At 39.0% G+C, this 16,855-nt stretch overlaps 1 protein-coding gene across 1 annotated transcript; it reads right to left on the reverse strand.

The window, feature by feature from the left end:
- Positions 1 to 3,694: 3,694 nt before the first annotated feature.
- Positions 3,695 to 16,539, reverse strand: LOC311437272 (uncharacterized protein; the record flags this gene model as incomplete). The annotated part of the gene is made up of 6 exons (XM_084520309.1): positions 3,695 to 4,077; positions 7,725 to 7,834; positions 8,484 to 8,582; positions 15,025 to 15,116; positions 16,015 to 16,132; positions 16,520 to 16,539. 6 exons carry the CDS (start codon positions 16,537 to 16,539, stop codon positions 4,010 to 4,012), a joined length of 507 nt encoding a protein of 168 aa, XP_084376435.1. The 3' UTR covers positions 3,695 to 4,009.
- Between the last annotated feature and the right edge of the window lie 316 nt (positions 16,540 to 16,855).

Raw genomic sequence — 16,855 nt, forward strand, 5'->3', positions numbered from 1 at the left:
TTTTTTGATTGAAGGCTTTTCCAAATGTCTGAAAAGAAGCCTGAGAAGGAAAGATAATGGTCCAGGATGACTTGAAATGGTCCAGGGTGACTTGAAAATTGATGAAAAAGGGGACCAAGAAACATTCTAGAAGAAAAGTGCTCTGTAAGTGTTCATATTTTTAAGCTTGTGACATTACAGAAAGAATATTTGGTTTGTACTGGTCCCAGGCCTGCCTAAAGACAATGGTACAGATTCTCTGAAGGGGAAAGAACAAAAAAACATTAATCTGTGGATAACTGAATAAAAGAAAACAGGGAGTTGTTCTAATTGCCAAAGATAGGATGGAATGGAATAAATTTGTGTTTTACAAAGTATTTTGCTCATTCCCCTAAATATATTTGGAGATCAGAGAGAAACTCTGATATAATAGCTGTTAGGTTCCTGGAATAGAGTTATCATCAGAAAAAAAAAGAAAAAAAAAAAGAAAAAAAAAAAACATTTCTGAAGAAATAGCTGGCAGGTACATAAAAATTACTTACATTGCTAACTGTGGCTGTTGGATCTGATGACACGTTTTAGGTTAACTAGTTTACATTTCTTTTGAAGTGAATTTCCTAGTGACAATGTTTGCACTATTCACCTGCCTCATCAAGGCCTGTTTAGAATACAGTGCTTAATACAGTTTTTAACCCATTATAAAGCCATGCACAGATAATTTAAAATGATCATAACAACTAACAAACACGTAATCAAGGAGCTCTTAAAATGTATTAAAATTCAGGTCTCTCGCTATTAGCAAAACCGCTTCATTAACATATTAAGACAATGTTCATTTGATAATTAGCTTCTGTTTTCTTTGCATCCTGGCAGTTAAATCATCCCTGTGAAGCCAGAGGGGAAAAGTTTATGCTTCTAGAGGGTATCTTTGGTGAAGTACATATGGCCATTTCTAATCAACATTGGTATTTTCTTCTTCTTTTACTCTATTACTTAAATCACGTAAATGCAGAATGGTTTGTGTTGGAAGGAATCTTAAAGATGATCTAGTTCCAACCCCTCTGCCATGGACAAGGACACCTTCCACTGGACCAGGTTGCTCAGACTTTGCAGATGAAGCAAGTTGAGCCCAATTCTATGGCAAGCATGGGAGTCCACAATTCTCGGGACTCAGAGCAAGGAAAATGATGAGTCCCTTTTCTCCCTTGTGCTCATGCTACTCTGGTAAGACAAGGGTCAAGGGAAAGAACTTGGCAAATTCTTCTGTAAGCTGTCCATGGCAGACGTGTGCCCCAAGGAGCACTCAGAGCCTGTCAAAGAAGAAAAACTAACTGGCCAAAGGCCACTGGCTGAGAGTAGGATCATTGTTCTCCATTCTTTCTCTAATCACCAGCTACATATTACAAGCAGTATATTTCAAGAGGAAAAAAAAAAAAAAAAAAAAGTGTGTATGTGCATGTTGTGCTTGGTCCTGTTATTTAAAACAGGTTTAGAAATACTTCAGTTCCAAGAATGAGGCATTTGACTCCAGATTTTGCCTGACTTCAAATGTAAGCTACATCTGCTCAGACACCTCAGAGTTCCACACTCAGTCCCATATGTACAGTCTGTTCCCACTACAGCAATAGCCACTGGAAATAGCTTATTTATAGTGAAGAAAGAAGAAAGCATAGATTATTTATATGAGACTGTTCCAGCTTATGCCCCAGTTGCAATCCTACCCAATAGCAGATCACCAGCAATTTCCAGGGAAAGGTTCTTTTCTGCTCCCACAGATTTGCAATAAATAAGAAGCCTGGAGTTACTGAATATAGAAACTAGACCAAATGGTTATAATTTTCCCTGATATATATTTAATTTTAATATGTTTTTAAAGCTAAATAGTAATTCTCTTTTCAATAACAGACATTGAATGCTTCAAGTATGAGTAGTAGGGTGACAGAACTGTCTAGAAGGATCTTACAAGACTGAGTACTAAATAGCTAGTGAAATTTAGAGTAGATAAACGTTAAGTGATGCATATAACAACAACAAAAAATAATCCTATGCTAACTTCACATGTAATATTATGGGCTCAGAGATTACTCAGAAATGAAAGGTTGTAACAGACAGTCCTATGGAAATGTCATCTCAGTTCTTAGTGGAGGTAACAATGGAAACTGAATGTTAAAAATGCCTAGGAAAGGGAAAGAGAACAAAAGAGAAAACATCATACCATTGTATAAATTCATGGTACATCTGCATCCTGAACACTACATACCATTCTTTTTGCCCATCTCAAAAAGGACATAGCAGAATTTGAAAAGGCTCAGAGAATGTTGGCACAGTTATGAAATGATTTACTCCAAAAGGTGAGGTTTCTTCAGCCTGAAGAGAGATAACAGAGGGGAAATACTTTGGAGGTGTGTAAAGTCCTGAGTGCCAATAGCAAATGAGTGTTGATAGTCTCTCTCCCAGTGCAAGAGCAAGGGGCACCCCATGACATTGGCAGGTGGCAGATTATAAACAAACAAAAGGGAGATGGTTTACCACAAAATGCTTTAAAATAATTCTTTATCAAAAAGCACTGTATGTACTAAAACAGGGCGTGAATTTAAGGAGTCTGGAGAAGCTCAAGTAACAGAAACTCATCAGAGATAATTAAACACCATGTCTGGTTCAGGGGATCTTTGAGTCACAAGCTGATGGAGATTGGAAGGTTATTTTGGAGAAGCATCACTGTATGTTTTCTCTATCCTCTTGCTCTCCCCTAGTTACATGTATATACTCTTGGCCATCACAGGATATTGGTTAGGCAGACCTTTGATCTAACTTTGATCTAACTGGAACAGAAACTATTCCACTGATCCATACCTGAGATTCAATTATATACTTCTGATATCAAATAAATACCAAACACAGACTATGTTCCTTTCAGGATTCACAATTTTTTTGATGAAGCATCCAATGAATTTTTTCAATTGAAGAGATGTCTCAAGATGTTCCTAAACATCTCATTGTAAAGTAACATACTAATAGAAGAAACAGCTAAAGTAAAGAAAGAAAAAGTAAAGAAATGAAAGGTTTCTTGAAGTTATTTTATTCCCACAATCTTGTATCAGGTGAGATTCAGCTCTGGTAAAGCTCTTACAGTAGGAATTTTGTCACAGATTCCCTCAGATAAATGTCTGGGTTTGTCCAGTTTAACAGAAATTAAGTGGAGTCACCAGAGAGAAAAAAAAAAAAAAACATATAGCAAGACATCTTTCACTGCTTTTCATCTTATTTTTACAGGTTGTTCTGCATAACTGTTTTGGATATGTGCTGTAATAATGAAGAGAAAGTATAGTGTGTCTGATGTCTTCTCAGTAGTGGTGATTTTCATTATATATATATATTTTTTTTTTTTTTTTGCAGTTAAAATACATACTATGAATTGCACAAAACCCATAAATTATTTTCATCCTACCCTATCTACTAGCACATGTTCTAACTGAAATGAATAGGGAGAAGAAAGTTTGTTTTTTTTCATATGTGGACTCAGAAGCTAGATGTCAAGCATAGGTGTTAGATAATCAGTCCTTGTATCTTTTGCCTTAGAATGCATTCATCTCTGTTTTAATATCAAGGGCACCTGAAGCTGAATATCCTTTTCACCCATCCATTTGTTTCTGAAATGTGTGGGAACAGCACTCACAGAAAACAAGAACCAAAACAGCACAAAACTACATGAGGAAAAGAGAACAAAATGTTTAATTTGGTAATATGTTCCCCTCCTTCCTTCTATCACAACACCGGGAGTCCTAAAATGTTGTTTCCTTCCCTCTACCACAAGTTTCTGTCTAATGACATGTGACTGCCTCCTTGCCCCAGGGCTGCCACGCTTCTCAAGGCATGGAAACTGCATTCCCTGCTGTGCTTCAAGCTCTCCTGGCAAAATCCTGCAGGGTTCAGGCTGGACACCCATGGCTGTTGAAGAAGGTCTCAAATCAGCAGGGGACATTCTATTGTTCACAAGATCCAACTCTTTTTTTTTCCTTGTCTGCAGAAGCTATTCTGCAGTTGTCCATTTCTGAAGGAACCTGGACCTTGGATCACAGGAACTGAAGCAGCTGGCTCCTGAGGAGAGATGAAAGTCCTTCATGTAGGCAGCACAAATTCTAGCAAAAGCCTTTGTAGCCCAAGATATACTGTCTGAGGGTAGCACTCATGAAACCTACCAGCTCCTGGTTGCCTTCACGACCATGAGAGATTTGAACCCAATGCCATTGCCTTTGGCAGACTATTTCAAATTCATCAGGTAGCATTCATTAGCACTGAGTTATCCACAACATGTTACTGACACTGTGTCTGAAGCAACTTTTGGTAATTTCATCTGGCATTCAGAATGTAGTTGGAGAACAAAGACAATCCTCCATCTAAATATGCAAAATGCTTGACCTTGGGTCTGACAGAGCTTTTCCAGATGCTGTGATATATTTAACCTTCACTTTCAGAGTTTCATAAACTAAGACTTGAGGTGTTGAAAGCCCTAGATATTTTTTAATGGAAAGTGAGAGAAAATGGCAAATCAGCCACAGAGAAGGCTCTGCCGAAAACTGCAGCTGCATCAGTATGACTGGGTGAAAAAAAAAAAATGTTTTTAAAACAGAAACTGCTGATACGGCTTTTGGTGAAGCCTCTGCAGCAGCTGTGATGGCTTTTAACTTTGAGTTTGCAATGGGGAAAAGAAGATATTTCTTGCGCTGTCATTTTTATGAATTACACAAGCAGGTTTCAAAATGTCAGGCCAGGTTGAGGAGCAGTTGTGAGGTTAGCTGTGCCTTGGACTGATATGAATAGCAGGGGCTGGTCATAAGTACAGGGAACACAGAAGTCAGTACTCCAGCTCAAGTTAGCTTCAACACAAGCTGGTATTGGTGTTGGCTGTCAGCAGTGATGCCCAGAAAACCATCCCTGAATGGCTGACTCCCAGGGATGCTAAAGCACCACATGGGAACAACAAAGCAAGAACTAAAAGTCAACTGTGAGAAGATGCCTGGTATCCCAGTGCGTGAGCAGTCTCTTCCTTGTGCTGCCAAATGTGTGCTCACTGCCCAGCCTCTGGACACTCCACATGTGTCCATGCCTCTGGGGCAGTCTCCAGTGAAATTTCCGAAAAAAAGAAAGATTGTATCTTCCAAAAGAATCTTCTTTCATGCAAGAAAAAGACAGCAAGACAGCAGGTTTTAGGTTCTATAGCTATGGATTAATATCTGCTCCCAGGAGAGCAGAGGGCTGAGAAACACTTCTGCTAAAAACTGACAGAAAACACATCTTTGCAAAAAGTTCTGTTTTGGGGGAATGAACATTTGAGACAGTAATGGTTTTTCACTGTTTCTAACTGGCTCTGCTTGATTCTCTTCTAAGGAGAAAAAGGAAAGGATCCTGCTTCTCAGAGATGGCTCATATTGATCTCTCAAAAAGACCCTGAATTTTCCCCTTGGGGACAGAAACAATACCAAGAGAGGACATTTCTATGTTTGAAAAGCTACTATTCTCTGCCCTAGCAAGTTGGCAGTAATGTTTGTTTGTTTTGAATATGTGTGTTAGCAAGAACTGCAGTAGAGATGTCCTTCTGGAAAATATGATTCAGTTTTTCAGGGACGTTAACCTTGAACTCACTCTGTTTCCAGGGTAAAATTTATTAGAATTAGCATTTTGGATTTATTCATGCATGAGTCAGGGACCAGAACTCCATAATACATTTCCCCAAGTAACATCCTATTTCTGTCCTACTTATTTCAAATTCCCTTCTTTGCTCTGATGCAAGCTTCCTAGCCCTGCAGGTAGTTGGTGGATGTACACACACCAGATGAAGGCAAAAATGTAGCCAATATAACAGTGGTGAACTCTAATGGCAAAAGGGAAGCATATGCAGAGAGATTGGCAAATGCCAAGGACACACATCATCTAGATGTAGCAAAGGCAGAAAGTCTTTTTTGTCAATGAGAGTAGGTGCACCAAGCGTCTGAACAGCATTTGACATTTAGTTCCCAAAATATTAGGGTCTGTAGTGATTTTTCTTGGTTGCAAGAACAAGGTCTGCAACCTCAGTGCACTTCCAGTGAGATCAACAGCTCCTCTCCCAATGACTGAAGTTCCCTGTAATCAGTTAAGGAATCACACTGGTAGCAGAGAAGGATAAATAATGCCAGTGTTGCTTGAACCTGTCCCTGAAGAGGGATTTGAATATCAGAACAGAGGCATTTCTTTGTCACAGGAAGCTGAAGCAGAACGCAGAGCCTTCTGGGGCAGTAGCACACAGTGTTGTGCTCTTTGGTGCTGGAGAGCAGACAGGCTTCTGTGGTTGGTACCAGGATATGTGCCATCTGTTCTTTGCTGTCTGATTTCCTTTCTTTCTCTTTCCTCCCTTTTTCAATACTCTTCTTCTGTCCCTTGATCCTGTACATTCTCTCTGCAATTCAGACTCATTCTGACCCATGATTATCCTCTGAAAGACCTTTCTCACTTTTTCTCTCCTGTACCTTCACACTGCTGCCCATATTCTGTCCGGTCTAATGCTTGTCTTTGTATTTTCAACAAGTGGATTTCTTGGGGGTGCAGGTGAAGGAAAAGGAAAAGAAAAAGGAGAAAAATTGTCTCCTTCTGTACCCTGTGACAATGTATGCACACAGAATGAAAAAAATGGCAGTGGTGACCCCCAAACAGCTGCTTTACAAAATGACTCCTAAACCAGCACCTAAATGAGGTCAGCATTTGTTTACTGAAACATGTGAATATTATAATTAAACCCAAAATACAGTGCTTCAGATTTCTCTCTGACAAGAAAGCAATGACCTCTGGATACTTGTATATGAAGAAATAATATGTAATCCTGTAGGAACATTTATGAATTATCTTTTATTGTAAAAGCTGTTTGAATCATTTTGTAAAGCTGATATCATAAACTAAACATACAAAGAAATAAATACGTTTTTATTAAGGAAGATAAAATTTCTATTTCTTCATTTTATTACAAAAGATTCAAAAAAACAACATGTTCTGGCCTTAAGTATCAGACTTACATTTTGTCTTTTGTTATCACTTACAATAGCACTGCTGCTTGAATACCCAGCCATATCAAATGTAAGTTATTTGTATATCTCTATCCTCTCAGGAAATCTTGACCTTGAAATAGAATAAATATGTAACATGTTCATAGGCAACACCACCAGTGCTAAAAACCATAGACACTGAACAAAAACATGCAAAAGATGAGCTTGTGCAGTGCTATTTGACTCGTTGCAAAATGGGGAATTACAGTTTAAATGTTTTGCTGTCTTTGAATGACCCTCCATTTGTAATTGATTCAGCTCAACAGACTGCAACTCTAAAATCATTGAGATATGGAACTTATTTGTCCCGTGTTTAAAGTACGCTTCAGTCACTCTACCAAAATCAAACTGCATAGGTTGGGATCTTTTCCATTATGAGTGGTTTGATAATGTGCCATGTTACCTTAGAGTCTGAGATGACTGCTTATTCAGGCTGAGATTTTTAGAAGACTGTCAGGAATAAACAAATCATATTTAACATCTGTTGATTGGACCCATAAAAGGAAGTAAATTGCACATAAAACAGAACCTATAATAAGCCCACTATGTGAAAAACAAATGGAACCCTCTTGAGTAAGTGCTACAGGCAAAATTTAAAATAAGTAATGACCACTCTGATAAGTGGTCATACTTACAGATCAATAAGATAACAATCCCCAAGATACTTGCCTTGATAACCAAGGGCACGAGCAGCTGCAGTCAAACTGTCAAGCCTTGAGGAATGTGATTTTTGGATGAGAACTTGAAGGCCTGTGCTCCAGTAAGGGCCCAGCACAGACCTGTGAGGACAAGACAGTGGGGTAAAAAAGTTACAACACATGACATATGTCCTTCCTTTTTCCACTACCCCAGTTTCAAGATGGTCTGGAGCCCTAAAAATGCCCAAGGAAACCAGATGTCGGCTTCATGTAAGATTTATGAAAGATGAAGTAAGCAAGTTTTAGCATTCAGGGATTGCTTCTTAATACATTCAGCTCCTCAAAGGTATAAAAGGCCTATCAAAAATCCTGCTTGTTAAACCAGCAAAGAGGAACACAAGAGAGGCAGTGAAGACTCAATAACTGGCCAGAGTACCTGGACATACACACTGTTTGCGCTTATGGGCATGTGGGTGTGAGAAAAGAAGTGAGTAAAATGTGTGGGAAAAAGAGCATGAGGGACCACAGTCAGTTTTGTTTAAAATAAATATCACCTCTGCTTTCCAGAAGGTCTAGAATTATGTTTTGTTGCATTAATTTCATTCAAGAGCACTAAAGCATGAGTTATAAATTAGCTGTTGGACTGAAACAATAAGTGCTAATGTGGCAAGCTGGGGAAGGTGCCTAGAGGGTTCTTACAGAGACTGAAACTAGCTCTGATTTTATTTAATATCTTTAGTGTGATTAGGAAAAAAAAAAAAAAAAAAAAAAAAAAAGATTAGAAACATACTGATGACATTTGCAGATGATTCTTCCCTGGGAAATGTTCCCATCCTTCACTGGGGACATCATGTTATACGGACATATAATATGAAAGGACTGAAGGAGTCTAGGAACAAAAACACAAGATTAATCTAGGAAAAACAGAAAGTGAAGAAGCTGGAGGAAGGAAGGAAAGCCCATAACAAGGCTATTCAACTGGGATGATGAATCACATTGTCCACCTTATGATGCATACCTTAATAATGGACAGAAAATACTCCCTGAAACTTGTTGTCCAGAAAATAATTTTTATGCTATATGACTAAAGAAATACTCTGCTTTACTGATGTGGTGAACAGCAGGAGGACCATTTAAGCAAGGAAAAAAATGTGCTAATTGAGAAGTACAAACTAAGGAATCTTATATATTAGTTTTACATTTTTGTTTGAAAGACATGGGTAAGAGACGGGCAGGGAGGATGGATGTGAATTTTCATAGTAATATCCCATGCCAATGAATGTAAATACAAAATCTGCATTGCTACTGTATAAAAGAAGAAGGAGAAGAAGAACCCTAAAAAGAAAAGAAAAGAAAACAACAACAACAACAAAAACAGTAAATCATGTGAGATAAGTAGTGAGTTTCCATCCTGAGCAAAGAGAGAGATGGTGATGATCAGAGGAAGGTACTGAGGGACTAGCTGTTTGCTCCCTTGGCTAATTTAGTAGTTCATCTCTGAGTAAGCATTTCAATACTCTGCTGAGCCCTTCCAGTGACATGCTGAGTCATTCTGAGAAAGATGTTTCTGATGACCATAAAAAGAGCTAGATTCAACTCAGCTAATCAGAGATGTCAATATGCAGATTTCTACTCACTGATGGCTATATAAACTGTCCTTTCTAGGCAATACAGGGAAGCAATCATTTCTAGGGTGACTCAACTCCTCATAGCAGGGTAAAACAGGATATCTATAACATAAGGATGTGACAGAGACAGAACATTCATGGCTAAAAGGGATGTAATGACTAAATGGATGAGTAAAAGCAGCAACTAGAATTAGTAAGAGAAAGTAGTTTTAATATTGGAAAAAATGGGAGTAGTGATGACCCTCAATGAAAGCAATGAAAAGGCCATCCAAGAACAGATAAAGCATTAGAGAAAGAAAAATCAATCCTCCACTGTTGGAGCTATTTTACTGGGTATAAAATGCACAACCTGGGTAACTGTCATCATGGTTTGATGGAAGGTCTGCTGTGCTGGGCTCTAGTTGCCCCTACTCTAGCATGGATGTCATCTGCAGCAGAGGCCAAATAAGAGGCGAGGTGCTACCTAGCAGGCACAAAAGGGTGAAAGCACCAACCTTTGAGATGAGGCAAGCTCATTCAGATCTCCTCAGGACTCTTAGTCCTCTACTCCAATTAAGAAGAAAACAACTCTTTCAGTTGAGTTGCCCGTCTAGCCCTGTTATTTTGTGCAATTCATAAATGGATAGTGTCATGAAAACTGGTACTACATTTTCCAGCAAATTTACTGCTCATTAAAATTATGTATTTGAGCAAGTGGAAATGGTAGAGTTCAAGTTTGTTTTCTTTCTCTCATGATTCATCTATAAGTACACAAACAAATTAAGCAGTCATAGGACTATCAGAGCTACCAGATGCAGTGATGTGGAAGAATTTCTTAGTTTGGGCTAGCACAGAAACAAATTGCAAAAACAGGTCACGAGAAGGAGAAATCAAATAAATAAATAAATAAATAAATAAAAATTCCCAGCTGACAGGAGGTTGCAAAATGCAAAAGGATACTTTTTAAAAATGAACATTATCTGACACATCCTATGTTGTACCACAAAGCTTTAAACAATTGTGACAACAGGCTTTGCTTTGTTAAAAAGAACTTGTCCCTGACTCTTCTCTCAAGTACTCCTGGAGTAACTACTGAAGTTGATACCGTTATATTCCAGCCACATATCCTTCAGAATCCAGCCCTTTGACTCTGCTATATACATGGATGGAGAGTAAGGAAACCAGCCCTTTTCTGAAGAGAAAAATGAAGTGCCTGATGTGGAAAAGAAATGAGATGTAGCAAGAATGAATTTTAAAGAAATGATTAGCAGAAAGAAACTAACCTTGACAGAAACTTGTGAGTGTAGACTATTTAAAAGTATAATGCTTCCATGTTCTTCTCTCATTCAATCACTTTGAGAAGGATTTTTATCATGGAGGTGGATACTGGAGGTGATCTTTTTTCCTGGTGTTGGATTCACTCAAGGAAAATCTCAGTTGCACTGATTTGAGTGCCACAACACATTTTCTCCTGGTGCCAACACAAAATCTTGGCTCCACAAACAAGAAAAAGGACCGTCCTTCTTTATGTCCCTGTGGTAATCTAAGTTTGGTCCAACTTGTATGTCATCACACTGCTGGCTGAGAGGCAGCCACACTGTTTCCACACCTCATCACATGCCTCTCAGGTTATGTGAGATGAGGAACAAGCAGTTTATGACTTATTTTCCATGCTGTCTGAGTATAGTTGACTAGGAATAAAGATGAATGGAGACACGTAACAGCTACATCACCTGGAGCCAATCCAAAACTCTACACTGGATGCAGCTATACATCTGGGGAGAAGTGGATATCACAGAGGCACAGCTTACGGTGCTCCTTCCCCCCTTCACTCTTGGCTTGTGGAGTCCTTGTAGTGCAGCACCTCCCTTTCACTGCACCAATGGCTGAAGTGAGACATCCATATTTTCTACTTTCAAGAACACTTAGCAACCCTTTGAGCAATTCATGAAGCCACTGAACAGCCTAAAAAAATCTGTCCCTTTGCAAAGGGACACCTTTGACTCTTTCTAACCTGGCTCACAATTTGCGGGAGTTTCTCATAGCAATACTGCTATGCAATTTGGTTTTGACCAATAGCATGCAGCTGGATTTGGAATGGAAACATACCTTGCAACTGCATGACCTTCGTGATCACACATTCGTTTTCTCTTGGGCTAGGACGTGATTTTCTCAGCTTTGTGGCATGACAGCAAGAGAGACAACACTGTGCACATAGATGACAAGAGGCAGAGGTGGACTAGGAATGAAGGTGACAGAGAAAGGAAGAGGCAAATGTAGAGAGAATAAATTCGATACTGACTCAATGAGTTGCATGCAAAGGTAAAGAAAGAAGCAAAAATCATGTAGTTAGTTGCAATGGTGGCAGTTTCTAAGTCTCTACCCTCCTTTCCCTATGTATACAGAACTCTGTGAGATCAGTAAAAGTAATGTGTGCACATAAAGATGGGAGGATTTGAAAGTGAAGAGATTTACTTAGCATTCATTTAGATAACTAATTCAAAGAAAGACATTATAGTATACAAAGAATAATACCCATTGTGAAACTTGGTGGAAAACATTTTTTGTGGAAAAAAAGAAAGGAGAAGATGTTTACCTATGCATTTCTGGAGCTGTTGACTTGCAAACAAGAAACAAAAGAGCTTTATACTGCATTAGTAAATTTAGGCTACCAGATGTTTTATGACAGATTGTAGTGTGGCTATGGGTTGTCTCATGAAAAGTAGTCCACAATGTTCTATTTAGAAGTGATGATAAGGAATGGTCTATTTTGACAAATAAAATAATAATGTGCATGTCTTGTACGAATATACTGGATTTGTTGTTTTTCAATAAAAGTTGAAAAAGCTAAAGGCATTCTTATTTCCTGTTGAAGAGTAAGCATTTTGGAAGACAGTTTTTTTTTTTTAAATAAAATTCAATAATATTTTTTACAAGACTAAAAAAAATATGGAAGGAACAATAGCTAAAAAGAAAACACTTGCAATTTTTGGAGTTCAATTATTTTTAAAGTCATTAGAGACAGAATGACATGTAAAAGATTCTGAGACTCACATCTTTGTGTTTAGTAGAGCAATGGCAGGCACATTTTCTATCTGAGTCTTGAAACAACACCACAGAGCCTCTGGTGCTCTATCACCAGTAACCTGACCATACATAGAAACATCTAGGAATTGCAATTGCCCAGTGAGGAGAAGCTGGGCAATGCCTGTCAGTCATGCCACAACAGTGAACAATGTGGTCAGCTGAGTGTAATGGTTAGTTGAAGACTTTCTAGAATAGTGAAACAAGATGCCTTGACAAGACTTTATTCTGAAGACAAAAGAGTTCTGCAGTCTAGATCATAGTATAGGACCGGATGGGTAATATCTTATCAGCTGTTAACTATTTAGCTGGTATAATTGAGCAGGCTTCTGCCAACCATTAGACATGCAGATGTCCAGTTTATGAGTTCTTTCCACAGCTTTCTACTTCCCAGAAAATAAGTCCAAAATATTGGGTTTTCTCATTGGCATTTAGTTACTCAGAACAATTTTAAGAACTCAGAGCAATTGGGTTTTTAATTTCAATTTGAGATGGCTGCAAACTGTACTTTTTCTACCACAGAAAAAAAAAATGATACTTCTGAAACTGGAGCAAAGCATTTATGAAAACAACAGGAGTTTTGGTGAAGTTTCTTTCTCAGGAAAAAAAAGCAAACAGAAAAAATGACAACCTTGATACTTGACATTTGCTTTGCATCTGTATTGAAACAGAGAAAAGTAAGGATTTTCAGAAGAGAAAATTCAACTTCTGATAACATAAAATTGTAATCAACAATGCAGCTGGGAGATGCTGTCCAGCTATGGAGTTGGGGGACAGAGAAAAATGTGGGCAAGCAACACCCAAGTGGAGTTTCAATTAGGTTTGTTTAACAGAAAAAGATGCAAATTCGGGAAAAAAATAAACAATGTATCTTCTGCTGAAAATGATAAGGTTTAAGCTTGCCAGTTTTAATTGCAATACAATGTCTACTGATGACTCTTTACTCAGCTAAATGTAGATGATAACTATAGGAAATATATATTGAAAGCGTGGAAAGATCAATAAAACTAGAAGACCTGACTGGTGATTGAATTCACCCCAACCCTGGTATTTATTGATAGGCTTGACTATATGAGTAATAATTCTTCTGATTTTCCAGTAGTAGTCACTTCATCTCTAAAACCCCTCTTCCAAATTTGCAGATCACTGATTCCCTGCATATGCAAGCCCTAATTTGTCTCCAAGTCAACTTCCACAGCAGCTTATTCAAGGCCCATGATGGTAAAGTACAGGGCCATTTGTCTCCAGCTTCTCTTGCAAAGCCCTACCATGGGCCTCAAGTGGTGTGAAGAGCCAATATAAGGCTACTGAGTAATATTAACTTTAAGAGAATAACTGCTCTTGTAAGCTAAAGTGCAGCAAGACACTGAAGTGCCCCCACATGTTAGAATTTCATGATCAGAGAAAAAGACACTTCAGTGCTTGAAAGAAGATAAACTTTCAAACGACACTTCATTGAGGGAAGAAAGGGAACCTGTCACACTTGGTTTGTCATTCCTCCTCCTCCCCTGAAGGCAGTTGCCAAAATAGCATAACTGAAAGCATATTGTATGTTGAATCATGTTTGATTCAGCAAAGATTACATCCACTGAGTTTATTGCATCCTTGTAGTATGGAGCTTATGCTTTTACCCATCTGCAGAAAATGCTTTGTGCTCCATAGGTGGATCTTTTTCTTTGCTTTCGCATTGTATTCCATGTACATGTAGATGCATCTGGGAGCATTCTCTGCTATTGTCTTACCAGGGGTGTATGGATATGCATGATATGTTCTGTCACATGATTTCTTCCTGCTTTAAAAAACATCTTTATATAAACAGTATTGAATAAAGATTTAAAGAATCATCCAGTGAAACATTCTGCTTGGTTTAACAACAGAGGTAAGAGCCACTGTCTTATTAGAGAAGGAAGAAATATTTGAAAGCAGAGCATTTCTCATCTGTATAGAAGAGGGATCAGAACTGAACGTTATTTTCTAAGAAGCCAAGAAAACAAATCATGTAAGAATTCAGACCTCTGACCAGCTCTGAAGGGGAAAGCTAATGGAAACAGCACCTCGCTGGGGACATTACTGCATATCATCACCTAACAGTGACCCTGAGGGAAATGAAACTGAAGAGAAATGGCGCTGCATGCGAGGGAGGTGGAACCGTTCTCATTTCTGAATCTGCAGCAGAATAGTCTAATTGGATATACAGCATAGCCAAATGAATAAATACCAGATGAAACAAAAATATTTTCAAGCTTTGTAAAGGAATGACATGCAGACTGAGAGGAAGGCAAAGTTCTGCATTTCTAGCCATTTTGTGTAAATGCAGAATACATAATGATTTAATAAGAAACAGAAAATTTAGAGAAGCCCATCAATTCAAAGGGCTGTATGTTCAGCAGAGCGTTATGCCTTTCAAGAAACAGGCCATGGAGAGCTGAGCACCCACAACTCATTGAAAATTTCCTACAAAAGCCACATTTCTTAGAGGTACAAATTTCAAAAACATTTCAGACACCTTATTATTATTATTTATTTCTGAAAGTGGTTGGTCATGGTAATTCACTGCATTCCTAGGCATGAAGACCCTGCAGCCTGCATGGTACTGCTGGTACTCAGAGTACTCTGAGTGTTATGTAGAAAGGTGCTCACCTGTGATGCTTGTACCTGGACACAAGCAGTGTCCCACCGTCTCTAGCACCAAAGTCACCTCTTGCAAGTATGCTGGCAGTGCTGGTCAGCTGCTGAAAATATCACAGGAGGAAGAAAGAGAAAAAAGACTGTGGGGTTGGAAGAAAGATTAGGAGAGCTATGGCTGGCATCCTCATACTGGAAGGGGTGACAAGAGGCTGGGGAGCTGGAGGTGGAATGGGCAGACTGGTACAAAGTCAGTCCTAGCAGCCACCACCACACTCAGCAGCTCTGGCCAGGGCTGACACCAACAACTCCAGCTGCCAGCAGGAGTTGGCAGCTATGGTTGCTGCAGAAAGCAGTACCCAAAGCAAGATCTGTTTGGAAACCCCTGCTTCATGCAATATGTATTTCCATTTAATGTTTCCAGGCTACATTCAGGACAGAGCTTTTTTTTACTGAAAAGCACCAAAATGCAATAATGAAAAGCAAGTACTCCTTGATAGATTTTGCAGTGCAAGCTTTAAAGGCTGTAAGTACCAGAGACTCTTCCCACTGAATTTAAATGCAATCCTTATTTCTCATGCTGGGAGAGCCCTGGGCCACAGGTGGCAAAGTGGCAGGACAGACCCCTGCCTGCAGGTGATGGCAGCATGTACACACTCCTGAGCACATCCTGCAGTCCTGTTTGCAACCCCATCAGGAGAAACTGCAGAGATGCTGGGTCACCCAAATGTTTTTCTTTTTCTCTTTTTTTATTTTCTCTCTTTTTTTTTTTTTGTTAACTTGCTCTCCATCTGGTGCAGGTAAGGGGCCACTGGAGGTTTCATTTGTCTGCAGCATTGAGCTTCTCTGGCTGCACAGGCACTTTTCACCAGAAACCCTGACTCTTTGCTGTGACAGCATCCTGTAGTAGCCATGCTGCCAGAGAGGTCCATGCAGGCAGTAGGCAGATCTGCCTCCGTTCATTAGTCAAAATAGGTCTCTAGAAGAAACATGATGTGGACCCACGTGTCTCCCATATGACTGTGAGCCAGATCTCCGCTTCTTATCCCATCCCAAAATGGTGCATGCAATACATCTTCCTCTCACCCTAAGCCCATTAACAATCTTGGAGTGCTTTGAGATCCTACAGAGAAGATGGGATAGAAGTGTAAAGTTTAATCATCAGTAAAGCTTGTCTCTCACAAGTGGACAAATCTGTGATCCTCTCCCTGCCTTCTGGTGACCTGTCCCTGGGAACCTGGAGCCGGCACCCCATGGAGCAGCAGAGCCAGCACAGCAAGTATGTATGTCGGTAGCAAAGTGGCTTTTCTCCCTAGGCCTGTGTTAAGTGCCCACTGAATGAGTTTGACTCCGCAAACTCAAGGACAGCCAGCTCAGGTTGCTTCCTCCAATACTAATACGTAAACAAGTTACTCACTTGTTTTTTTCATTTAATGTTATTCAAAGACAGTAAAATGCTGTAGAGTATTCATTCTGGTTCCAGTTGTGGAAACGAAGCATGTATAATTACCCATGTGGGTAGCAGTCCATCTCATATCCTTACTTATGCCAGCGAAAGATATTATCTCATTATATCAGTTTAGCAGTCTTCTTTCCCTGGAATTTGAAATAAGCAAAGGACATAAAGGAATGATGAAACAACTAATTATAAGGGACATTATTTTAAAAACTGCACAGTAGTCAAAATCCATTAATGGACTATTTTACATCATTAAACTACTTCCAAGAAAGTATCTAGGCTTTTTCAGCATAAACATTTCTACATTGAAAATGTAACTTGAACCTAACTCTATGGTTAGCTATTTTTTGAATGAGTATAATATGTGCTTTCATTTATGACAGGGCA

Source organism: Aythya ferina (genome assembly GCF_964211825.1).
Source record: "Aythya ferina genome assembly, chromosome: 5".
In the NCBI taxonomy this organism is placed as follows: Eukaryota; Metazoa; Chordata; class Aves; order Anseriformes; family Anatidae; genus Aythya; species Aythya ferina.